This window comes from Tinamus guttatus, unplaced genomic scaffold (assembly GCF_059628265.1).
Source record: "Tinamus guttatus ecotype Peru unplaced genomic scaffold, ASM5962826v1 Tinamus_guttatus_pri_ptg000423l, whole genome shotgun sequence".
Taxonomy (NCBI): Eukaryota; Metazoa; Chordata; class Aves; order Tinamiformes; family Tinamidae; genus Tinamus; species Tinamus guttatus.
The window spans coordinates 4,184,082-4,204,420 of NW_028288957.1; the positions used below are offsets into that span (position 1 = coordinate 4,184,082).

At 51.7% G+C, this 20,339-nt stretch overlaps 1 protein-coding gene across 1 annotated transcript; it reads left to right on the forward strand.

Moving 5' to 3' along the window:
• The first annotated feature begins 1,151 nt into the window (after positions 1–1,151).
• Positions 1,152–3,620, forward strand: SOWAHB (sosondowah ankyrin repeat domain family member B). The gene is made up of 2 exons (XM_088531522.1): positions 1,152–1,784; positions 2,838–3,620. Exons 1-2 carry the CDS (start codon positions 1,152–1,154, stop codon positions 3,618–3,620), a joined length of 1,416 nt encoding a protein of 471 aa, XP_088387648.1.
• The last annotated feature ends 16,719 nt before the right edge of the window (positions 3,621–20,339 follow it).

Genomic DNA, 20,339 nt, shown 5'->3' on the forward strand with positions numbered 1-20,339 from the left:
AGAGAAAAGTATTTATGCCTCAAAGAATTTGCTGGACAATTTGCTGGACCAAAAAGCTGCTGGACAATCTGCTTTTTTTGATAAAAACTTTAACTTCTCAGGTGTTGCACAAGCCTTCCCTTTCTCCCGGTACCTGCGCCCTGCTCCGAGGAACACAGCCCCACTTTCTGGAACACATGGCAAGGCAAACCCCAAGCCGGATGTGGTACAGCATGGAAACGCGGTTACTTTTGCTGCCGCCTCAGGAAGCCACATCTTGGCACACGGGGAGGCCACTTCGACACATTGCCTAAACTGTAACTTCTAAGCTGGAAACTTAAAGTTTGTAGTAGGGGGCTGCTCCCACGACTCTGCAGGTTACAATGTAGCTGTCCTGCAACTCTGCAGGGTGATGCATCACATCGAGGGCAGGATAAGGCATGGGAAGCACAGACGTGTGCAGCCTGCTTTCTTGAGACCCGCACGGCAGCACACATCCACTCTTGTCAGAGTTTAGTGGATCTGAGCCTCCGCGGCTATGCTATGGCTCTGCATTATCCAAACACAAGCAACACGCTGGGCAGTACCTGTGACCTAGCACGGGCTCTGCATCAGCCCTGCAAAGGTGGCACGGGTTTCCTAGCCTGCGGTGCCAAAGCCATTCTGGCTCCTTAGGTGGTGGGCAGCTCTCAATATGTGGAGATACCCGGGGGCCTGCGGTTGAGACGACCTCTGGAGCGTGGGTTCATGCGTGTCGTGCACAACTGCCCCCTCCAGCTGCAACGAGAGCTGCCTTTCCAGCCTGAACACCGTGCACTCCGTTTCACTGCCACGTTCCCGGTGGCGAAATCCCAGAGGTGGCGGCAGAAGCCGGGGCAGGTGGCTCCGCGCCGCGACCGGCCGCCTTCGGGGCGGCTCCTCCGCCCCCTCCCAGGGCAAAGTGCTCCAGCGCCGGGGCGGCCTCGCCGCCACTTCCCGGGGAGGCAGCCGGGTAGGCAGAGGGGTAGGGAGCCAGGTAGGGTTTTTCCACGCGCAGCGGGGGAGCCGCGGCGCCGCCTCCGCGCGGGAGGAGAGCGGCGGGAGGCGGCGCGCTTGGCCGCCGAGCCCCGCGCAGCGCGCCCGCAGCGAGCCCCGCGCAGCGCCCCGCGCAGCGGCCCGCGCAGCGGCCGGGGATGGCGCGGGAGCTGAGCCAGGAGGCGGTGCTGGACTTCCTGTGGGGGGCCGGCGGGAGCGCCCCCAACTCCGCGCTGCTCCGCCACTTCGAGCGCTTCCTCCGCGACCCGGCGCTCAGCGGCACGCAGCGGCGGCAGCGCCGCGACCGCTTCAAGCGCCTCGTCAACTCCGTGGCCACGGTGCGCGCCGCCGCCGCGCCCGGCGCCTCCAAGGACATCGTCCTGCGCCGCCGCTACCGGGACCTCCTCGGCGAGGAGCAGCTGCGCCCGCGGGACCCGGACGCGCGCGAGCAGGAGCACGAGGAGAAGGAGCCGCCGCTGTCGCCGCCGCAGCCCCGCGACCGTCCGCGGCAGGGGCCGCGCAGCCCCCCGGGGGATGCGGCGGGGCAGGGACGGGGGCGGCCCGGCGGGGGGCAGCCCCCCTGCGCCGCCCGCGGCGGCCTCTGCTGCGAGTGCCGCCGTGCGCGCCGCGCCGCCCCGGCCCCCGTGCCGGCTCCGGACCCGAGCCAGCTGCCCTTCGCCAAGCCGCCCCCGTACCGGGCCCGGCCACCGCCAGGGCCCGCAGAGCCACCGCCACCCCACTGCCTGCCACCACCGTCAGGACACCAGGAGCCACCGCCATACGAGTCCTTGGTGCCACTATCGGGACCCAGGGAGCCACCTGCATCCCGGCTGCTGCCACCGGGCCCTCAGGGGCCACCTCCATCCCGGGCTTTGGCACCACTCTCAGGAGCCAGGGAGCCACTTCCACTTCAGTGCCTGCCACCATCAGGACCAAAGGAGCCACCTCCATCCCAATCCCTGACCACACCAGCAAGACCTGGTGCTCCATCCCCGGCTCAGTCCCTGCTGCAACCACCAGGACCAAAGGAGCCACCTCCATCCCAGGTACTGCCACCACAGTCAGGACCAAAGGAGCCACTTCCATCCCAGATCTTGCCACCAACATCAAGACACAAGGAGTCACTTCCATCCCGGTCCCTGCCATTACAGTTGGAACCAAAGGAGCCACCTCCATCCCAAGTCCTGCCACCAACATCAAGACATCAGGAGCCACCTCCATCCCGGTCCCTGCCACTACAGTTGGAACCAAAGGAGCCACCTCCATCCCAAGTCCTGCCACCAATATCAAGACATCAGGAGCCACCTCCATCCCGGTCCCTGTCACTACAGTTGGAACCAAAGGAGCCACCTCCATCCCAAGTCCTGCCACCAACATCAAGACATCAGGAGCCACCTCCATCCCGGTCCCTGCCACCACAGTTGGGACCAAAGGAGCCACCTCCATCCCAGTCCCTGCTGCTGCCTGGACTGAGACCCAGGGAGCCACCTCCATCTCAGCCCTTGACCCCACCATCAGGTTCCCACAAGCTACCTCCTTCCAGGTCACTGCCACCACCATCAGGACCACAGGAACCACCTCCATCCCAGTGCCTGCTGACACCAGCGGAAACCAGGGCACTTCTCCCCACAGGGTTGCCTCGGTCCCTGCCACTGTCCCTTGCTGGGCCACCCCCATACCGGGCCCGGCCACCATCAGGCACTAAGGGGCCACCTCCATCCCAGTGCCTGCTGCCACCAGCAGGACCTGGAGTGCTGCCCTGCAATGGGCCACCCTACTCCCAATTCCCACCACAGCAGGGCAGGCGTGGGGCGCTGCACCCCACAGGGCCACTGCGGTTCAAGTCCTCATCCCAGTCCCTGCTGGCAGCCCCAGTGCCTGGAGTGCGGGGGTCCCCGGAGTGCAGAAACCCCGTGACAGTGCCAGTCTTCAGGAGCATCCGCTGCCAGCTGGCCTCGCTGGAGGCGCAGGAACCCCCGCCGCCACTGCTGGAGGAGACCGGGGAGCTGTCCCACACTCTCCCTCCTGCAAACGCCCCGCGGAGCGTGCCTGGCCGGGGCCCGGCGGTGCCGCTGGGGCCCCGGGAGCACGCCTGGCTCGTGGCTGTGTCAGCGGGGCGCTGGGTGCACATGCGGGCGCTCTTCTGGGAGGAGCCGCAGCTGGCCCTGTGGCGGGACTTCGTGTCGGGCTTCACGGCCCTGCACTGGCTGGCCAAGCACGGTGACGGGCAGGGCCTGTGCGAGCTGGCGGCGGCGGCGCACGAGGCTGGGCTGGCCCTGGACGTGGATGCGCGCTCGGGCTGCGGCTACACGCCGCTCCATCTGGCTGCCATGCACGGCCACCAGCGCGCCGTCAAGGTGCTGGTGCTGCAGCTGGGCTGCCGTGTGCGCGTACGGGACAGCAGTGGGCGCCAGCCCTGGGAGTACCTGAGCAGCTCCACCTCGGGGGAGATCTGGCAGCTCCTGGAGGCGCCCCGCGGCAAGGTCATCTTCGCCACACAGCCTCTGGCCCGCAGCGTGTCCTCTGCGAGCAAGGCTGCGCTGCTGCCTGGCAGGGCCTCACTGGCCACCTGCCTCAAGCCGCAGCGCGGCCTCAGGGCAGTGTCTCACCGGCCCGACAACGACTGACCCACGGTTCCCCAGCACCGTGCCCACTGCTGCAGACATGGTCCTGGGGAGCATCCTGCAAGCGGAGGATGGGTGGGTGCAAAGAACTGTGAAACTGAGACTGAACCTATTGAAGATACTTTTAAATTAATGCAACAAAACATTGTCTCTCTGCCCTTTTTGCCATGCGTCACTTCCCTTCCCAGGAAAGGAGGTTTGCTTGGCGAGTGCCTGGGTCGGGGCACTGCTCACCCACAGAGCCCACTCGGGGTCTGCTATTTTTTCTGTTTCTGCTGCATCTGTCAGGCTCTAAAGCTCTCCACTTGAATGCAACAGGCGACGAGCGAGAGGACAGGACTCGTGCAGGAAGCACAGCCAAGGGCTGGGCACACAAGCCCTCTGGCCCCATAGAGCGCGGCCACCCAGCCACCAGCTGCTGGGTGCAGCCACAGCAAGCCCTGCTGGTGGGTCCGCAGGTTCAGGGTCACAAGCTCCAGTACAACACCCGCAACCAGGTCAGAGCATTTGCTTTTGCTTGCTGTTGGTCCCAGGCTTTGCAAAACACTTGTTTGTGCGGCCTAAATTATGCGGAGTAGCTGAGCCTGCATCCCTCTTTCATCCCAGCAGATTAAGGGCGAGTCGTGCTTTTGGAAATGCCGCATGTTCAAGCGATGCCTTCCAGCAAGAGCCCTCAGTGACTGGCTGTGGCGGAGCGTGGCAGCTGGAGTGACCCAAAAGAGAGGAGGGTGCAACCCATCTGCCCCATCTCTGGCCCACCAGCCTACGCAGGAAGGAATGTGGGGCAGTACCTCCTGCCCGTCCGCACAACTGCCCCGGGCTGCCCGGCAGCACCGATACCACCCCCTCCCTGCGCTCCTCCGCTCTCTCTGCTGCACAGCACAGGACTGGGAAGCGGGAGCTGCAGAATGGCCCGTTCCCACGCCACACACACGGAAACCGCCACTGCAGGAATGCAGGTTGGACGGATGGGGAGCAGCACCACAGCATGTGCTGTGGGCTTGCGAGGCAAAAGCAGCTTCACAGGCAGGGCTGTTTACCCTCGGACCCTGAGACCTAAATTGCCTTGTAGGTGCTTAAGGGAAGGGGGTGGGTGGAAGAGCCTTTCAGCAGGGCCCTTCCTGAGAGCTTGTGAATGGCAGAGATAGCTTTACAGACCTCAGTGTCTTTTTGCTTGTTTGCTTGCTTTTTTAAAAAAACGATGTGGACCCTGTGAGATACTCTGTATTCCACTTTGAGTGAGCTTTTAACTGTCCACAAATGCAATGGATTAATCTTGTACCAACTTCACTGGGCTCTCTTATAGATCCTTGAGGAGGACAGGAAGAGATCTAGGACACACAGTGCCTGTCAGAGCCTGCCTTGGCACAAGCATGAGATGAGGGCACCTTGATGCCTGGGTTACGCTCGAGAGCTGTGGAGTGAGCCCAGAGAGTAACCATCGGGAGTCAGCGCTGGTGAAACTAGAGCTGCTGGCTCTGCATCAAGCAGATGCTCTGGGGCAGCCTGGCGCAGTATGTGGGATTGCTCATGTATTTGAGGTATGTGCCTAAATGTCTGCAGTTTCAGGAGGAACAGGAGGCAGGGCAGCAGAACCTGACCCTTGCATAACGTGCCTCAAGTCCTTGCTCAAGCACTAATTGAGGTCTCCGCTTTGCTCAGGGTTTGTTTGAGGGAGGAGTTGTTCCCTGCAGAAAGTAAGCTGGTCTGCCTGCCTCTGAGGCCACATTATGACAAGGGCCTTTTCCCAACCTGGTTTCCTCCTTTTTGAAGAGGAAATTGCCCAGTAAACATAGTCCTGGGAACAATCACTCCTCTGTGAGGACAACAAAAACTTCAGCTCATAAGAAACATGTGACAGAGCCCAGGCCACTGAAGGGAGCATAGGACACACAAAGTAGTCACTGCTCCCGCAGGGCTCATACCAGTGTGGGGGAGCCCCAATTCTGCACTGAGAAACACGATTCTTCCCCCAGTCCTCTGTGTGGGGGAAGCATGCTTCCACTTCCCAGCCCTCTGCAGCTTCTGAAGACCAAAGTCTCCTGCCTATCTCATCTCCAGTGTTGCTGAGACAAGACAATCTCAGCACGGTGCTACCTTGGGACTCTCATTTTACAGCCTTTCAGTGACCTTTCCCCATGACGCAAATGAAGGCAATGGTTTCTTTTTCCTTTTTTTTGGCACACTATTGCAGGCCACGTATGTCATGTTAGAAAGATCAGTTTTCTCTCAGTAGCCATATCTTAGTTCAAAAGTAACAAAAAGCTATGAAATCCTTCTGGGGCCACTGTGTACTTACCCGTTGAGATGACACAGACAACCTGCTTTCCCCAATTTTCTAATTAGTATGCTATAAAACAACTCCTAAACAGGCTGAAACTGCAACTGGCTTTCCCTACTGAATCCAGTGTGCGCTCCTCCTAGTTTATTATCCTAGGATTACTTAGGAGTTATTGGACTGCTAGTGTTGGCAATATTCAATGGCTCCTACACATCACTGCTTTTCAAAGCATTCTGTCACTGCTTGTGGGCTTAACCATTCTTATACTTATAAAATGTCTAAGCCTTCAGGTTTTCTGCTGGTGAATTAAGCAGCAAAAAGGGTGAAATTCACCACTAGTCCTCCACAGAGGGCAGGGCTACACCTTTCATCATGTGTGAGGGGAGGCTGCAGGACTCCTTGTCCCAGTCTCCCAGCACTAACCCACCTGTGGGATACCCACATGTACATATATCCACATGGAGCTTGAGTATCTGTTTCCAGCTGCTCCTGAGCTCCTCTGCTACTTACTTGTCAGCTTGGCTCCTTTTGCCGCTGTGAACGTTGCTGCTTCCTCATTAGAAGTGGATGTGTCTCCTTGCCTCACACCCAGTCCAGGCATCTGGTTTTGCACCACCCTGAAATCCAGAACATGCTGCGGATTAGTGTGTGGCAGGACTCTGCCCTCTCCCCACACCATGTCTGAAAACACCTCCCATGTTACAGCTGCCAGGCGATGAAGTTCACCCTGTCGCTTTCCAATGCTTCTCTCTAACCAGCCTCCAACTCTGCCAGCCACGTTCTTTGTTTAAGGGGTGCCTATTCACTCAGCAGCCTTTGGCTGCCACATGAGGTCAGGCCCATCAATCCTAGGCCCTAAAGGGTTATTGTAAAGCCAATCCTGCAAACACAGTACCTCCATCCCAGTGCCTGCCTACACCTTGGGCACATGAACACAGATCCCCAGCAGCAAGAGTCAGATGTTGATTGGATTCACACAGCTTTTGTTAGGGTCCCAATCAGGTAACCAAACTGGCTCTGCTTAGACTCCCATAGCCTTTACTAGCAACGGGGAAGTTGCACAGATGAGCTGGCACTGTCTGATGCGGTTGCTCAGCTATCACCAAGTCTTTGTTCATCATAAAGTGTCCTATCCTCAGAGTCTCTGTCACTTTAGCCTAGTAAACTGATTTCCTAGGTCCCCAGAGCCCGCAAGACTAGCACTTAAACTATCAAGCATTTGTGCTGAATGGGGTAAACTCAGCACCGAGCAGACGTGTGTCAGTTTGAGTCACATTTTACAGCAGAGTTATCCTTTGAAGTGATGAACCTCCTCCTCTCCAGCAAATCAAAGCTTCTCATCTATAAACATACCAAAATGCACACCAAGTTTCCCAATGAAATGCCTGCAAGCTGGCAACACATTGTTGTGCTTCAGTTCTATTTTCACCCGCCTCAGGCCAAAGACAGAACGATACAGCAACAGCAGGAGCCCAGGCCAACAAATCTCACCGAAGGTTTTAATGCAATTAAGAAAACATTCTTCTGCAAATCAGATAGGAAATACAGGAAACCTTGTTATTTTAAGCTAATAGACAGGAGATCCTTTACACTAGCACCTTACTGAAGCACTAAGAAACTTTTACTATTAAAAATAAATCCATCCAAGAAGCTACATCACACAAAAGCCACTTTGTTCTACGGGGACAAGTGTCATTTGGTTTAAATTATTTATACAGAACTGCAGAGTGAGAGAAACATCTTGCAGACTTGAAACAAGCAATGAGACACAGTCCAGACTGCTATTAAGTCTTGGTCCAACTAGAATTTCCCATGACTCTGTGTGGCAAGTAAAAGCAGGTGACAGCATGGATTTTGCAAGAAGAACCCCCCCTGTTAAGAGGGGGCATTTTCTTCAGCTTGAATTTCCCCCTTAAGATCAGCGTTACTAACCTTTCTGGAAAGGCATCGCTGCCTCTGAAGACTGGGTTCCACAGTAAGGCAATAGGACAGGAACTCTTCCTGGGGCTGAAGTAGTGGCCCCTCCTGTCCAACATGAACCATGTAAACAAGCAAACAACCAAACTTAATCTATAGCTAGCAGAAATAAAGAGGGTTTTTTTGAGGAAAAAAAAAAGACCTTTCCAGTAAAGACTTTAAGCACAGTTCCTTAAAGCAAACCATCAAAACAAGCTTTCTTTCATGTATTAAAAATAACCAACTTAGCAGTTTAAATTAATTATGTCATCTTTGTCGATATGACAAAGTACTTGTATAAGCAATAGCACTCCCCTCTCAAACACTTTTAAGAATGTCTAAAAACACACTGCTCTCATTTACATATCTGCACTCAGAGACAGAACCCACACACCTGAAGAACATTAGGGCCTCTACCCATCCCCTTATATCTCCCCAGTGCTGAGTGTAACCTGCATGAAAGGAGGCTGGGGCAGCTTTCTTCTCATTAATTGTAGGGTTTTGTTTCCCCCTCTCCCTTCTTTTCTCTTCTTCTTCCCCTCTTTCAGTGCTTCACATTTTGTTATACTTTACCCAGGTCAGGATAATCAATAGAATGAAAAAGGAGGGAGGAAAAAGGTAATTTTTAATACGTTTTCAAGTTGATTTTTTAAAAATAATATTAGCTATGTTAACTTTGAAGTGTTTTTTTTACTTTTTGTGTCTAGGAAAAAACTTTAAAAGAAATAAGAAACATGTGTATGAAACTAAGAGGCTATGGTTAAGAGGAAAGTATGTTACTTGTTGCAAGAAAGTAGTTGTGGAAAAAAATGTGTATGGCAGCATTTATTATAGAGGAGGAAGAATGACTTTCTAAGTAGAAGAGAAAATAAGTCAGCAAGTAGTTTTTCTTAGAAAATAGAGAGGAAAGATGACTATGTCTTCTTGCTACGTTTACGTGTGCAAGGTGCTCTGGATAGCAGGTTGGTGCTAAAGCCCTGTGGTGGGGATGATCTTACTTATTGCAGCCCCTGTGAGTGCTATAGGTTGGCTGTGGGCTGCAAGGAGTGACTCTGGGTAGACACCCCGTTGTGTTTTCTTCGTGTGAGCGGTTAAGCTGATCCAGTGCAACAAATCTGTTTCTGGGCGGCTCAAGTAAGCCCAAGGAGACAGCACTTCACACCCACCCATTATCTGGGTAGGGTCAAGATGCTTTAAAAATAATTGTTATCAAGACTCAGGAGGGTTCTATAGAACAGTCTGCCCACACCTTCCAAAAGTGAGTAGAACAAGGAAAGCCATAATCCTGAAATATTTCTTCCTAGTGTTTTCTAGGAGGTGGCACTAAATGGGAACACAAAACCCCCAGGTGCAGATAGGTCTAACGAAGAATTGCTGTTTTCCTGTCACTTTGCATGGTGTTCTCTAAGCAGAGACACTGCATGTGGTCAAGGACCTTGAGCAAACAAGACCCCATGCCAAACTATTTCTCCAGAAATATCTTCTATAGGGACATTTGCATTGACATTAGCATTTGTAGTGTTGCCATGGGAAATAGTGACCAGAATGCTTCCAAGTGTGTCACTGGAGCTGTCACTTGCAGCTGGATCTCTGCTAAGGGGACTACTGGTTAGTTTCCCTTTTGGTTTCCATGGAACTGCATAATGGTAACCCTGAGGTGTATATGAACGAAACTGAGACCAAGCAAGGTAGTTCATGGTTGTTAATCATTAATGTAGTCACAAGTATTTCACTAAGGGTGAGAAGTAGGTGGATTTGCAGAAGCATATGCCTGGGCTGGGAATCTCCTGTTAGCCCAGCAGGGCACAAATAGTTTTGCGCAGCCAAGCACTGAGGAGATGTTATCACAGGTTGTCCAAAGTCCACGCAGAGCTTTCATGCCAATAGGTAAACAGAAAGAGTTGTTTAGGGAAAATGGGAAGGTCCTGAGCCTAGTTTACAGAAGGGACGGGAGATAATTGACAGGCTTTAACAGGGAGTGTGTTATTACCATACCAAGCTGCATTCCCTCCACTAACAAATACCTTATCCCCCTTATCTCGCTGGTGTTTCCTGCGCTGGTAGCTGCAGTGCAGGGATTTGGACTGCCTTCCTACCAGAGGTAAAAGGGCTGATCCCTGAGCTGCCCCCATGCCAGGGCCCCAGCCTGGTCCTCTGGCTGGCATGAGGTCCTGCAGTCAGAGGTAAGAGGCACGTTCCCTCTCCCGGGTGTCTGCTCATGCTGAGCAGCACTGCATCACCCCAAAGGCCAGGAGCCCTATGCTTGGGACCTGCCGAATATACAGAAGAGTGATTACAATGTCACCTACATAAATACTAGAAAGGGAAAGTGGTGTGTTTTTTTTGTTTTTTTTTTTTCTTGTTTGTTTTGTTTTTTTAATGAGCAGATGTATAAAACAGCTCAACTGCATTAGAAAGTAGTCTTAGTCCATTTCCTAGGCAGCCTCCTGCATTAAGATACCTTGTCAGCTGAACTGCCAGCTCTGCTTGTGAGTCACAGCACTAGTGACAAAGCAGGTGAAGTCTGGATCTTTTAGCGTATTTCTGCTGGAAGTTCATATGCCACAAGCTTATCTTGTGTTTGTTCTTCCATCTGAGTCCTGTTGCTTATGTCACTACTGTCCACAGGAAAGGGCAAGGAGAGTTTCAGGCAGAGATGTTATTTCCCAGCGAGCACAAACGCAACAAATGCCTCCACTGTTGGGGAGAGGGGGACGAACACCAGATGGTTTTACTACACACTTTGTATACATGTCACAACATATTTTCAGAATAAGATGAGCACCCATGTCGCGCTACGTGAAGTTATAGCTCTTTGAGGAGATCTGGCTTGAGTGGCGTAACCAGTACAGGCTGCGGGGCAGCTCAGAGGCCGAGAGCTTTCATGCTTGCCATCCAGCAGGGGTCAGTAAATGTGACAGTATTGTCTCCAGATCAAGACAGACAGACAGATGGACGTAGCCAAGGGAAGTTGTGTCTTTCTGTTTCTGTAAACAATAGACCAGGCTTAGTCACTTGTGGAATGGCTCACAGGAAGGGTACATCAAGTGTTGAGGTGTTACCTGCTTTTTTGCATTGCTGCTTTGTAAAGGGCTAGATGGTTAGAGCAAAGAATTCACAGCTCTGCCCTCTTGTTCCTGCTTCACGTGCAGCTGAAGGTGTTCTTCCCAATGACACTGACACCTAGATCTCATATCTTTTTAGCTGCTGCAGGATGGTCTGTGCTGGAGATGGGCAGCTTGTCTGCCATGGGGCTGAGGCTTCCAAAGCTGCTCTTGACCCCAGTCAAAGAGCTGGTGCTGAGCGCACTGTGCTGCAAGCGCTTGCGCACCGTGAGAGGGCAGCACCTCGGGACATGCTTCAGTGGAGTCCTCTGCCTTTGGCTGACTAACGTGGTGGTGGTTGTGTGAAGGTAGGTGGTTGTTTTTGTCTTCTCAGATGGCACTTCGGGGCATGCTGCAACTCCTGTCATGAGTCACAGCTGAGGCTCTCAGCATGACTCGCACTCTCTCCATTTCCTGCTTCCTGCCACTGTGAGAAATCTTCCCTGCCCTGCATTTCCTTGGTGTCCTACTGTGCTTTTGGCTCTCCATCACTGCTGCATTTCCCTGGCCCAAATCTGCACTTTTGGGCCCACCCAAAAGCTCCAAGGGAAATGCACCTGAGCCTGCAAGGGGTTGAGGAGGCAGGGTTCTGCTCTTCAACGATGCCTCCCTGCTGCCAAGCACAACTGCCCTTTCCAATAGTACTTGAAGGTCAGTGCGTGTGGGGCATACATGTGTATATCTACAGACATTACTCAGCTGTCAGCTGAGCTATCACCTTCCAGCCCTCTGAGAATGGGGCTGTCATCAATGGGGAACAGCCAAATCATCTACCTGCATTTGGTAGTGATTTAAAGTCTGTCAGCCCTGTGCCCTTGTGGAAAAAGGTCCAGCACCTACCTGCAATATTTTCAACAAAAGCCCAAGCTTCTCCTATGTCTGACAAGTGTTAATGGCCTCTAAAGCCAGACTACCTCAGGATAATCTCTAATGTCAGTAGCTGTCACTGCCGCAGGTTTGCCATTGCTGAAGCTCAAATGATCTAAAACTTGAGGAACCAAAAATGTTTGAGCAGCATGTATGAAAACCAGTGTTCAGACCTGCATGGCTGGTAGCCCTGCCTCAGCCTGGCCCTTAGTAAACTGCCTGCTTTGCCCTGCACCAGGGTGCTGAGCAAGTGTGGGAAGGCTTGGAGTGCTGAGGAAACAGCAGTGGTGTGGGCTCAGGACTTCCTGTGAGGAGGGCTGCTCCCCTAGTTTTGTCCTCCATATTTCTCACCTGTCTCATTGCAGCCTCTGAAATAACTGAAGGAGCTGCACTGCCCCAAATACATATGCAGGATCCTCTGAGCCTGTGCTGCTGCAGTCCTCTAGGCCTCTGTCACTGTGGTTGTGCCTCAGTGCAGAGTTTGTCTAGCATTGCAATGAGCTTCCTGGCCTCTGAGCACCAAAGTGTTTTCTGCCAAAAAATGTTTGACCTCTCCTGCTGCCCTTGCATAGTCCAGCCCTGTAAGGCAGGCTGATGTGCTGTGATTAGATGTGTGTTTTTTGTTTGCTTTCTCCCCTGTTGCCTAGGTTCCACTGCAGCTCTCCAGGTGCTGGTGTGCTGGGGCTCACCTGGGAGCAGGTTGTATGGAGGTGAGCAGCCTGAACCAGTGTAGGTGCCTGCCTGGCAGCAATAGCACAGAGATGCTTGTGTCCCCACAGCAGCTGAAGCACCTGCTCTCCTCCATCCTGCTCCATGGGAGATGCCTGCCAGCCAAGGATGGCCCTAGCCTGGGACACACTCTAATGCTGCCAAGCACATGTTTGCTGCTGGACAGCATGCCCTGCCCTTGCAGGAGAGCAGTGCTCATGGTCTCGTCTTGCACCTACCGGCTCTGGCACCACTCACCAAGACAGAATGGGTGGAGAGGCTGGGAGGGAGGCTGGGAGGTGATCCTGGCAGACATGCCTGGGTGAGATGTCTGTATGTCGCAGCTGGAAACCCACATGCGAGTCATGCTGGTATGCAGCAGTGGGGGTGGCTCTGTGAGCCACTGTGCTTTGATGCTGGTTTTAATCAAGGCTTTTAGATGTCCTCCAAGCAAAACTCCTAGCCAGCTTATATATGGCTTCCTGGATGTTATGGCCTTTTGCCATAATCCCCAAATCCTTCCTGGCAGCTGTTTAAATGATTCATTTCTTGTGGCAATGCCTTGCATGACAGCAACCCCTGGCAGCCCTCTGTCAGGTCCCAAGGGGCTGATGCTCCCAATTGCTTGCCCTTATGCAACGACTTTAGCTGTTAATGTTTTCTGATGTCAACAGCAGGCTTTACTATAGCTACTCTTGTGCTGTTTCCCTGTTAACTTGATTTCACAATTGCCTGGTGATACATCCAGGTTTTTTAAAATGTTATGTCACTGGATCCCTTCAATACAATGAAGGATGTATCTTAATTGTTGTATTTTCATAAAGAAAAACAGAGTTTAACAGCACTGTGACCCAATTATCTTTCAGGTAAGCCTTAAATCTCCTTGAAAAATATTAAGGGAGAAGAGAGCAGGAAGAGGAAGAACTCTGACCCAAACTAGCATTGTTTTTGAAGATCTTTCCATCCCTGAGCTCAGAAAGGATCATGTCAGTTTCTCAGAGTTTGTTGCTATATTTTTAATATATTTTTAATCAACTCCATCTTCTAAGGCATTTTCCAGCTCCTTACTGTCAATTTTCCTTGGAGAACTGAATTTGAAAAATCTGAGGCAGCTCTAACACAATCCCTTCTCACTGTGTGGGTGTTTCAAAGGAGACCAACCCTGGCACACAACTCCTTTAGTGGGGAAGGGCTCCAGATGGCCTGGGCTTCTAAACCAGCCCAGCATGATGTGGGTGCTGCTGGCCAGGCTGCAGGAGAGCTCTTCTAAATCAGTCTTGTTTAAGAATGACTTTCCCACTGTGGCTCTTAGCAGCAAACAGGGCTGTGTTTTGTCTGAATTTCCCCGCAGCTCTTGTGGAGACTCGAGGATGAGCAGTGCTGGCAATGCCACCACTGCACGTAACCAGCCGCGGGGGCAGAGCGGGTGGCTCTAGCTCTGAGCACAGTGAGCCTCGCTGCCACAGGCGCGAGTGCCCGTGTCTAGCACAGGTCACTGCTCTGCTGGACAGGTGGCTTAGGGAAGGGGTGCCCTCTTCAGAGAGGAGGAAGTGCTTTTGCAAGGCTCTGGGTGGAAGCTTTGTTAGAGGAGCAACTGTCAGTCCTGCTCCAGACACCTGGGGCTTGTGTTCTCTCCTGTGGACTGGAGCAGGACTGAGGGAAGGCATTTCCAACTGGAGCAACCCAGCAACACCAATCCAGATGGCTGTGTCTGTCATCCAGTCCTGCTGAAATGGCTCCTGTGCCTTAGAGGGGGAGGAAGTAAGGCTTTCTGCTGTGCCTACTGTGACAAGACAGATTTTTGCCCTTGGGCCGAGAATTGGGTAAGTCTAGTTTTCCTCCTGAAAAGTATCTTTATGCTTTGCAGAAAGGATCCCAGACTTTCTGGCCCAAAAAAAAAAAAAAAAAAAAAAAAAAAAAAAAAAAAAAGGGAGCTTTAGCTTTACAGCTGGTACCCAGTGACCAAAGCGGACTTGTAAACAGGAGTTCATGGCAAGGCTAGTCCTCAACCTGTACAGACTCACTGTAGCAAGGGGAACAGCTACTAAAGGCATGCTCCAGCAACAGTGCCTCTGTAACACACACCCCTACCTTCATTTTTACCAGACAGGGCAAGTTATTTGCAACCTTCCTCCCTGAATTCCACTGAGAGGATCTGGACCTGGCTCACAAGTTCTGCTATCTAGGTGCCTTGGGGAGGGCAATGCACATGCAGTCATTGCTTTCCAGTTCTTACCATGTGTTGGGTACCTCATGTAAGATCAAAGCTTGTATAACTCTTATGCAGGTAGCTAAGGAAAAGGGTTAGTTTCCTGCCTTCTTCTCTGTTTTATAATGCAGTAGCTGCTATAGCTGGCAGCTCCAAAGGAAGATCGTAGTGTGGAGGACACCCTGCTTTGTAGGGAACTTAAGGCAAGTCCTTTCTGCACTGCTGTCTGAGATCATTACCATGGGGTAGGAAATCAAAAAGGGTGGCCTATGCAGGTGGCGGTGCGGCCTGTTACCAGCAGTGAGGTGGTACATGGCTTCCTCACTGTTTTCTTGTAAACATGGTTACAAAGATGCTTTAGAGAAGCTGTTTGTTTTTCTGCTGCCCCTGGTATGCTGCAGTGAGGAGAAAGGATGCAGCTGCATTCAGAATTAACTTGAGAAGAAGGGGACTTCAAGCATGGAACAAATGCCAACAGTTCTTTTGACATGCAAAAAATAAATGTGGAGGAGGTGTTTGCCACCTGCAAATTTATAAGGTATGAGGAGGGGTGCTAATGTGAAATGAACTTGAAAGAACAAAGCTCAGTTTGTGCTGGGCTGCTGCTCGCTTGTTCCAGTTCAGTCCAATCCACAGAGAGGAGAGAGGAACACAGGGATTGTCAGTTTGGGTCACTGTTAATGAGGAAAGTAAAGATGAGACATAATGACAGACAAAAAGCAAAAAGTGTTTTATAATTAACTTAATTGATAATTAACCTCAAATACAGGTGTCTCCCTTATATTATAAGGGGCAGCTGTCATCAGGAAACCTCCAGGGATAAAAATGGAGCACTGAGGTGTGGCATGCAACCCTGCTCACCTCTAGAATGACCTGGGCTTTTGCCCCCTGCTCTTGACACAAAGCTCCTGCTGAGGCAATGCCTGGAGATGGTTGGTAGCAGCAGGTGCTGGGAGGGCCTCTTGGACTTGTGCCAAATGGGAGTGTGGTTCCTAAGCACTCATTTGTCTTAAAGAGTGGTTAAGGGGGCTTTTCTTGAGGGTCTTGCTCCATTTCCTCTACTGTCTCCAGAGGCACCCCTAAGTTTCCTCCATGGATAACATACAACTGAAGGCTACCACAGCAATGATGGCACTGCAAGGGACCTTCAAATGACCACAAAATAACAGCTGTGCAAAAGACCTGTGGCACAAAAAGATCCAGAGAGCTCCTCAGTGAGGGCCTGTAACTGCGCAACCAAAAAGCCAGGCTTTCCTGGGGAGATTGTGAGTGGAAACTAACATGCCACGGGAAGTGGCACAGCCAACAGCAGTAGCACAGAATTACTTAAGGGCAAGTGCCTAGATAACCTTACAAGATGGATAACAGCCATGGATTCAAAGTTTCCATTCTAGTGCAAATATTTAGGTTGTAGGCATGAACAAGTTCTGAGACCAGCATCCCATTTAGATAGGCACTCTGAAAACCTACGTCTCCACGTGCAAAAAAGAGGTGCAGTCTTGATTTGATGAAGACTCGGGGAAATTTGAGACTTCCTTGCAATCAAAAAGTGAAGGTTTTATATCTATAGAGAGTTTTTTTTTTTTTTTTTTTCCTGTAACTGTCACATCAATGTATTTCTTGGGCACAAGGTAGTGGCTGTGCCAGAGAAAACGTACCCAAGTAGTTTTTCCCCTGTCTAATGCAGGCCACGGAGGTGCAAGTTTATTTCTAGAATTGCAGTGGCATGGTGCTGTGTGGGTGCTGCTTCTGCGCTGAGCTACTGCGACTACTTGTAGCCCAGGAAGGCACGTGCATGGGACTGTTAGGAGAGATGTGGACTCTCCTTCTGTGGCTTCCCCTGGGCTTTCCCCATGTCTGCTCTGTGGGCCCTGCCTGAGAGCATGACTGCTTTTTCTTAGTGTGCCTTGGGAGAAGCAGAGTTTGCTTCACAGCTCTGGTTCAGATGAGCATAGAGGGGCTGCCCTCTCTTTAGGTACTGCCTGCAAAAGGAGGCAGCCTGCAAGCCATGGATGAAAAGATGTGAAGTGACAGCCAAAAAACAAAGCTACTATCAGTGCTTCTGGCAAGAAGTGGAGCCTTTTTCCCAGCTACAGAAATGAATAATTTAAGATATGCAGCATCAACAAATAAGAGCCAAACACCCTTATAGCGCTGCCTGCATCTGGACCCTGTGTCACCTGGACGCTACCAGCCCTGAACTTGCCAGGGAGTGTAGTGGAAGTGTGTGCTCAGTCCTGCCCAAACCAGCAGTAAGCCATTTCTCATGACACGAGTCATTAGTCATGACAGAGCTCCCCAAGGGCTGGGTTAGATTTTTCTCTTGCAGGAAGTCAGGAAAGAATAACAAGGCTGCATTTTTCAGTCATTTGCCTTTCCAAAACCTAATTCAAGGCATTTTTACAGAGCACTTGGAGCAGCCAACTGTCTGGCTTGAGCCTGTGCAAATCAAAACATGTACCAAGAGCTCAGGCCAGAGAGCTGGCGCTGGACAGTGCTTCCTGTGCTACAGAGCCTGAGGGTGGGTGGACAGTCTTACTTCCACCCAAGCAGCATCTGCCAGCTCTGGGGCACAGAAGTGGCTTGCAGGGGGCAACAATTCCCTCACTACTCCTGGCTTCCAGTAGGGTCCTTCATCTGCTGCCTGCTGTGGGCTTGTGTGCTTTGTCCTAGGTGCATGGCCCCTGTCCTGGGTATCAGAGTGTGTCAGGGCTCATGCCTTTGCCTCCTATGGCCTGGAGGGTCTGAGGTTGTCCTTGGTGGGAGGGGGCAGGACAGCATGGTCTTGCTTTGCAAACCTGCTGAAAAGGAAGGAGACTCCCTGGGGACTTTTTTTCCCTTGTTTTAACCAGTGGAGGCTATAAAGGGGAGGTGTTCCTTCTTGTGGCTCCCCACCATAGGGAGGAAGGCAGAAAGGAGGGTAGGTTGGCAGCACAGGACAGCTTGTGGCTGACACTAATCACTGCTAATTCCACTGGGCATAGCATCGAGAGCATTAAATCAGGGCAGGACCAGAGGGGTTTGTGCTAACCCGGCTGTTAGGGCTGAACTGAAGGAAATCCAACAGCAGAGTCTCTGAGTACAATTTGAAAGCTAGCTCCCCAGAGGGACACACCAGGCCACAAAAGCAGCTTGCAAGAAATGAGCATTTCAGAAGGGGAATCGAAGTGCCTGTCATGTTAAGCCCGTGGTACCAGAACCCCCCTTCCCCAGCAGCTCCCAGACCAGCACTGAAAAGAGTTTTCCAGCGGGATTGCAGAGCTGGGTGGAAAACAAATACAAAACCCCAACTGACAAAATAGAATTTGCTCAACCCCTCGCATGTGGCAGCCAACAGGGGAACAACTGCACAGAGAGCAGGCGCCTAAAGCCTACTGCAGCACGTGATTCTAGATAGGATATGAAGGACAGAGGCAAACTTAAGGTGGAATTTCTTGTTTTTTCTCCAAATCACCCTTGGAGGGATCTCTTTTCAGCAGTGTGTGCCATGAGCGCCAGGTCGGCTCCTGTAGTTAACTTCTGACTTCAGCATGGCTTTTGTAGCTGAGGAGTATGGTCAGGGAATTAGCTGGAGGCCAGACCATGCATGGGATTTTGCCTGCGGTGCTTCCAGTCAGCATTTGGCCCCGTTTTAAACGTTCCTGGTCATGGGACTCCAAATCACACTTATGAATTTGCAGTTTAAATGTAAACCAGAGTTGTGCGTCATGCTAAAATGCCTCGTGACTGGTGGGGGATATTTGGGGCAAGGGATGGTGTCAGGAGGCAGGACGCTGTCTGGATAGCAGCAAGTAGAGGCTGCTGAAGGCTTTGCAAGCTCCTGCCCGGTAGCACGTTTCCTTCTGCTATCTCACCATAAATTCCTACCCTCGGTTTCAATGTTATCAGCAGGTGTCTATCTCACAGGCTAGTTGAGGCTTAGCCAACGAGAAACATGCTGTGTTTATAGAGTAGCTCCCACCGAAGTTTTAAAAAGCCTTTGTTAACCTCTTAGTGGGACTGTGAAGTTGCATGTCACTACTGTCATTTCAGTCACGGGGGGAAACTGAGGCATGGAGGCCAAACGGCCCTCCTAAGATCAGCACAAAGCTAAGAGTAGTGCCAACTGGCCCTGTAACATAGACCCTTGTAGTGCCTTGTCCCTTGCCACCTTTGCCATACTGCTCTGCAGAGCCCCTTGGGACAATAACATCATGTAATTTCAAGAGATCCAGCGAAGAGGAACCGACTGGCAGGGAAAACTGCCTCCTTTCTTGCTGGCTGTGCTCAGCCCTGCCTGGCCTCTTCAGCCGCTAACAAAGCATTTTTCTTTTCCCTCTGGAGTCTTTTGCAATTGAAATCGAACCAGTAAGATCACGCTACTTTTCAAAAGCTGCAGCCTGATTTCTCATGTGTACTAGTGTCCGCACAAACAGCCTTAACTTTTAGACACTCTTAAAATTCTGGCATTAAACGTGGGGTTTTTATTTAAATGCAAGCACTAATGCTTTGTACCCAAAGGGCTCCTGTTGGTCTAGTCCCCTTGCTGGCAGGAGGCTGGGCTGGAAGTACAAGTACAGACTCATTTTTAGAAGCAGTCACTTTACAGCCTAACATGAAGAATCCGACCCTGATTTTAGCCAGGATCACTTAACGAAAAGCAGCCACCTCGCTGCAGGCACAGAGACACACTCGGGCTCCTGGGAGAAGTGCCAGCACACAGAGCATAGCAGCAGCTAGGAGAGCTTACAGCAAGGATTTCTAGGATCACGCAGAAGCAAACAACCACCAGCTTTGAAAACCACCCAAACTGCGCCGGCAAAGAATAATATGGATACAGATCCAACCAAGACCCCCTGCTGCCCACTTTGAATGGCTGGACTGCTTCAGACCCAAAACAACTGCAGCTGATCCACATCTCCCCCCCACGCACATCATGTGATAGTCCTGCCCGAGTGATTTAAGCTGCTGGGGCTCAGTGCTGAGTCACCCTGGGCTGTGCAGTGTCCTGCCTGGAGGGGGCTGGTGTCTACAGCATGAAGCAAGTGAGTGCTCCTCTCACTGGGCTGCTGTGATGGGAAGGGTTTGGAGTGTGGGGGTTTGGGGCTTGGTGCAGTGGGGTGCCAGAAGAAAGGGAAGAGAAGGATTAGCTGAGAGGAAATGCTGGGCTGATACATGGCTGCGGAAGGAATGGTCAGGGCTGATCAGCTGCTTTTCTCTTGCCTTTTTCTAGCTTATGTTGCTGAAGGGGGAAAGGCTGCTTTAATGGATAGCTACATGTTTTAATGCCCTAAAAGTCTGGGATTGTTTACAGTATCTGAATAACTTTATTTTTCACCCCCTGTATTTTCTTCTGGAAAGAATGCCTTCTAGGTATAGGTCTGAGGCTATCTTTAACTAAAGAGCAGATGAACTGAGCAGGGCTCTCCTTCTCTTGAAAGATCCATTCTACATTAAGGCTGTGTGTCAGGTTGTACTTGGGCAGCCTAGTTACAGAAAAAGAAATAACTAATAAATACAGGTAAGCAGTATTAGTAGGTGCTCTCACTACCATGGTGATAAGTAGTTTAGTGACTGGGGAAATCTGACCTCAGCTGTGAGTAGAGCAGGGAGTAAAC

Excerpts from the sequence above, each read along its gene's own strand:
- SOWAHB (XM_088531522.1), top strand. The coding sequence starts at position 1,152 with ATGGCGCGGGAGCTGAGCCAGGAGGCGGTGCTGGACTTCCTGTGGGGG. Across the intron at positions 1,785-2,837 it reads CACCGCCATACGAGTCCTTG|TCCTCATCCCAGTCCCTGCT; the intron begins GTGCCACTATCG and ends CTGCGGTTCAAG.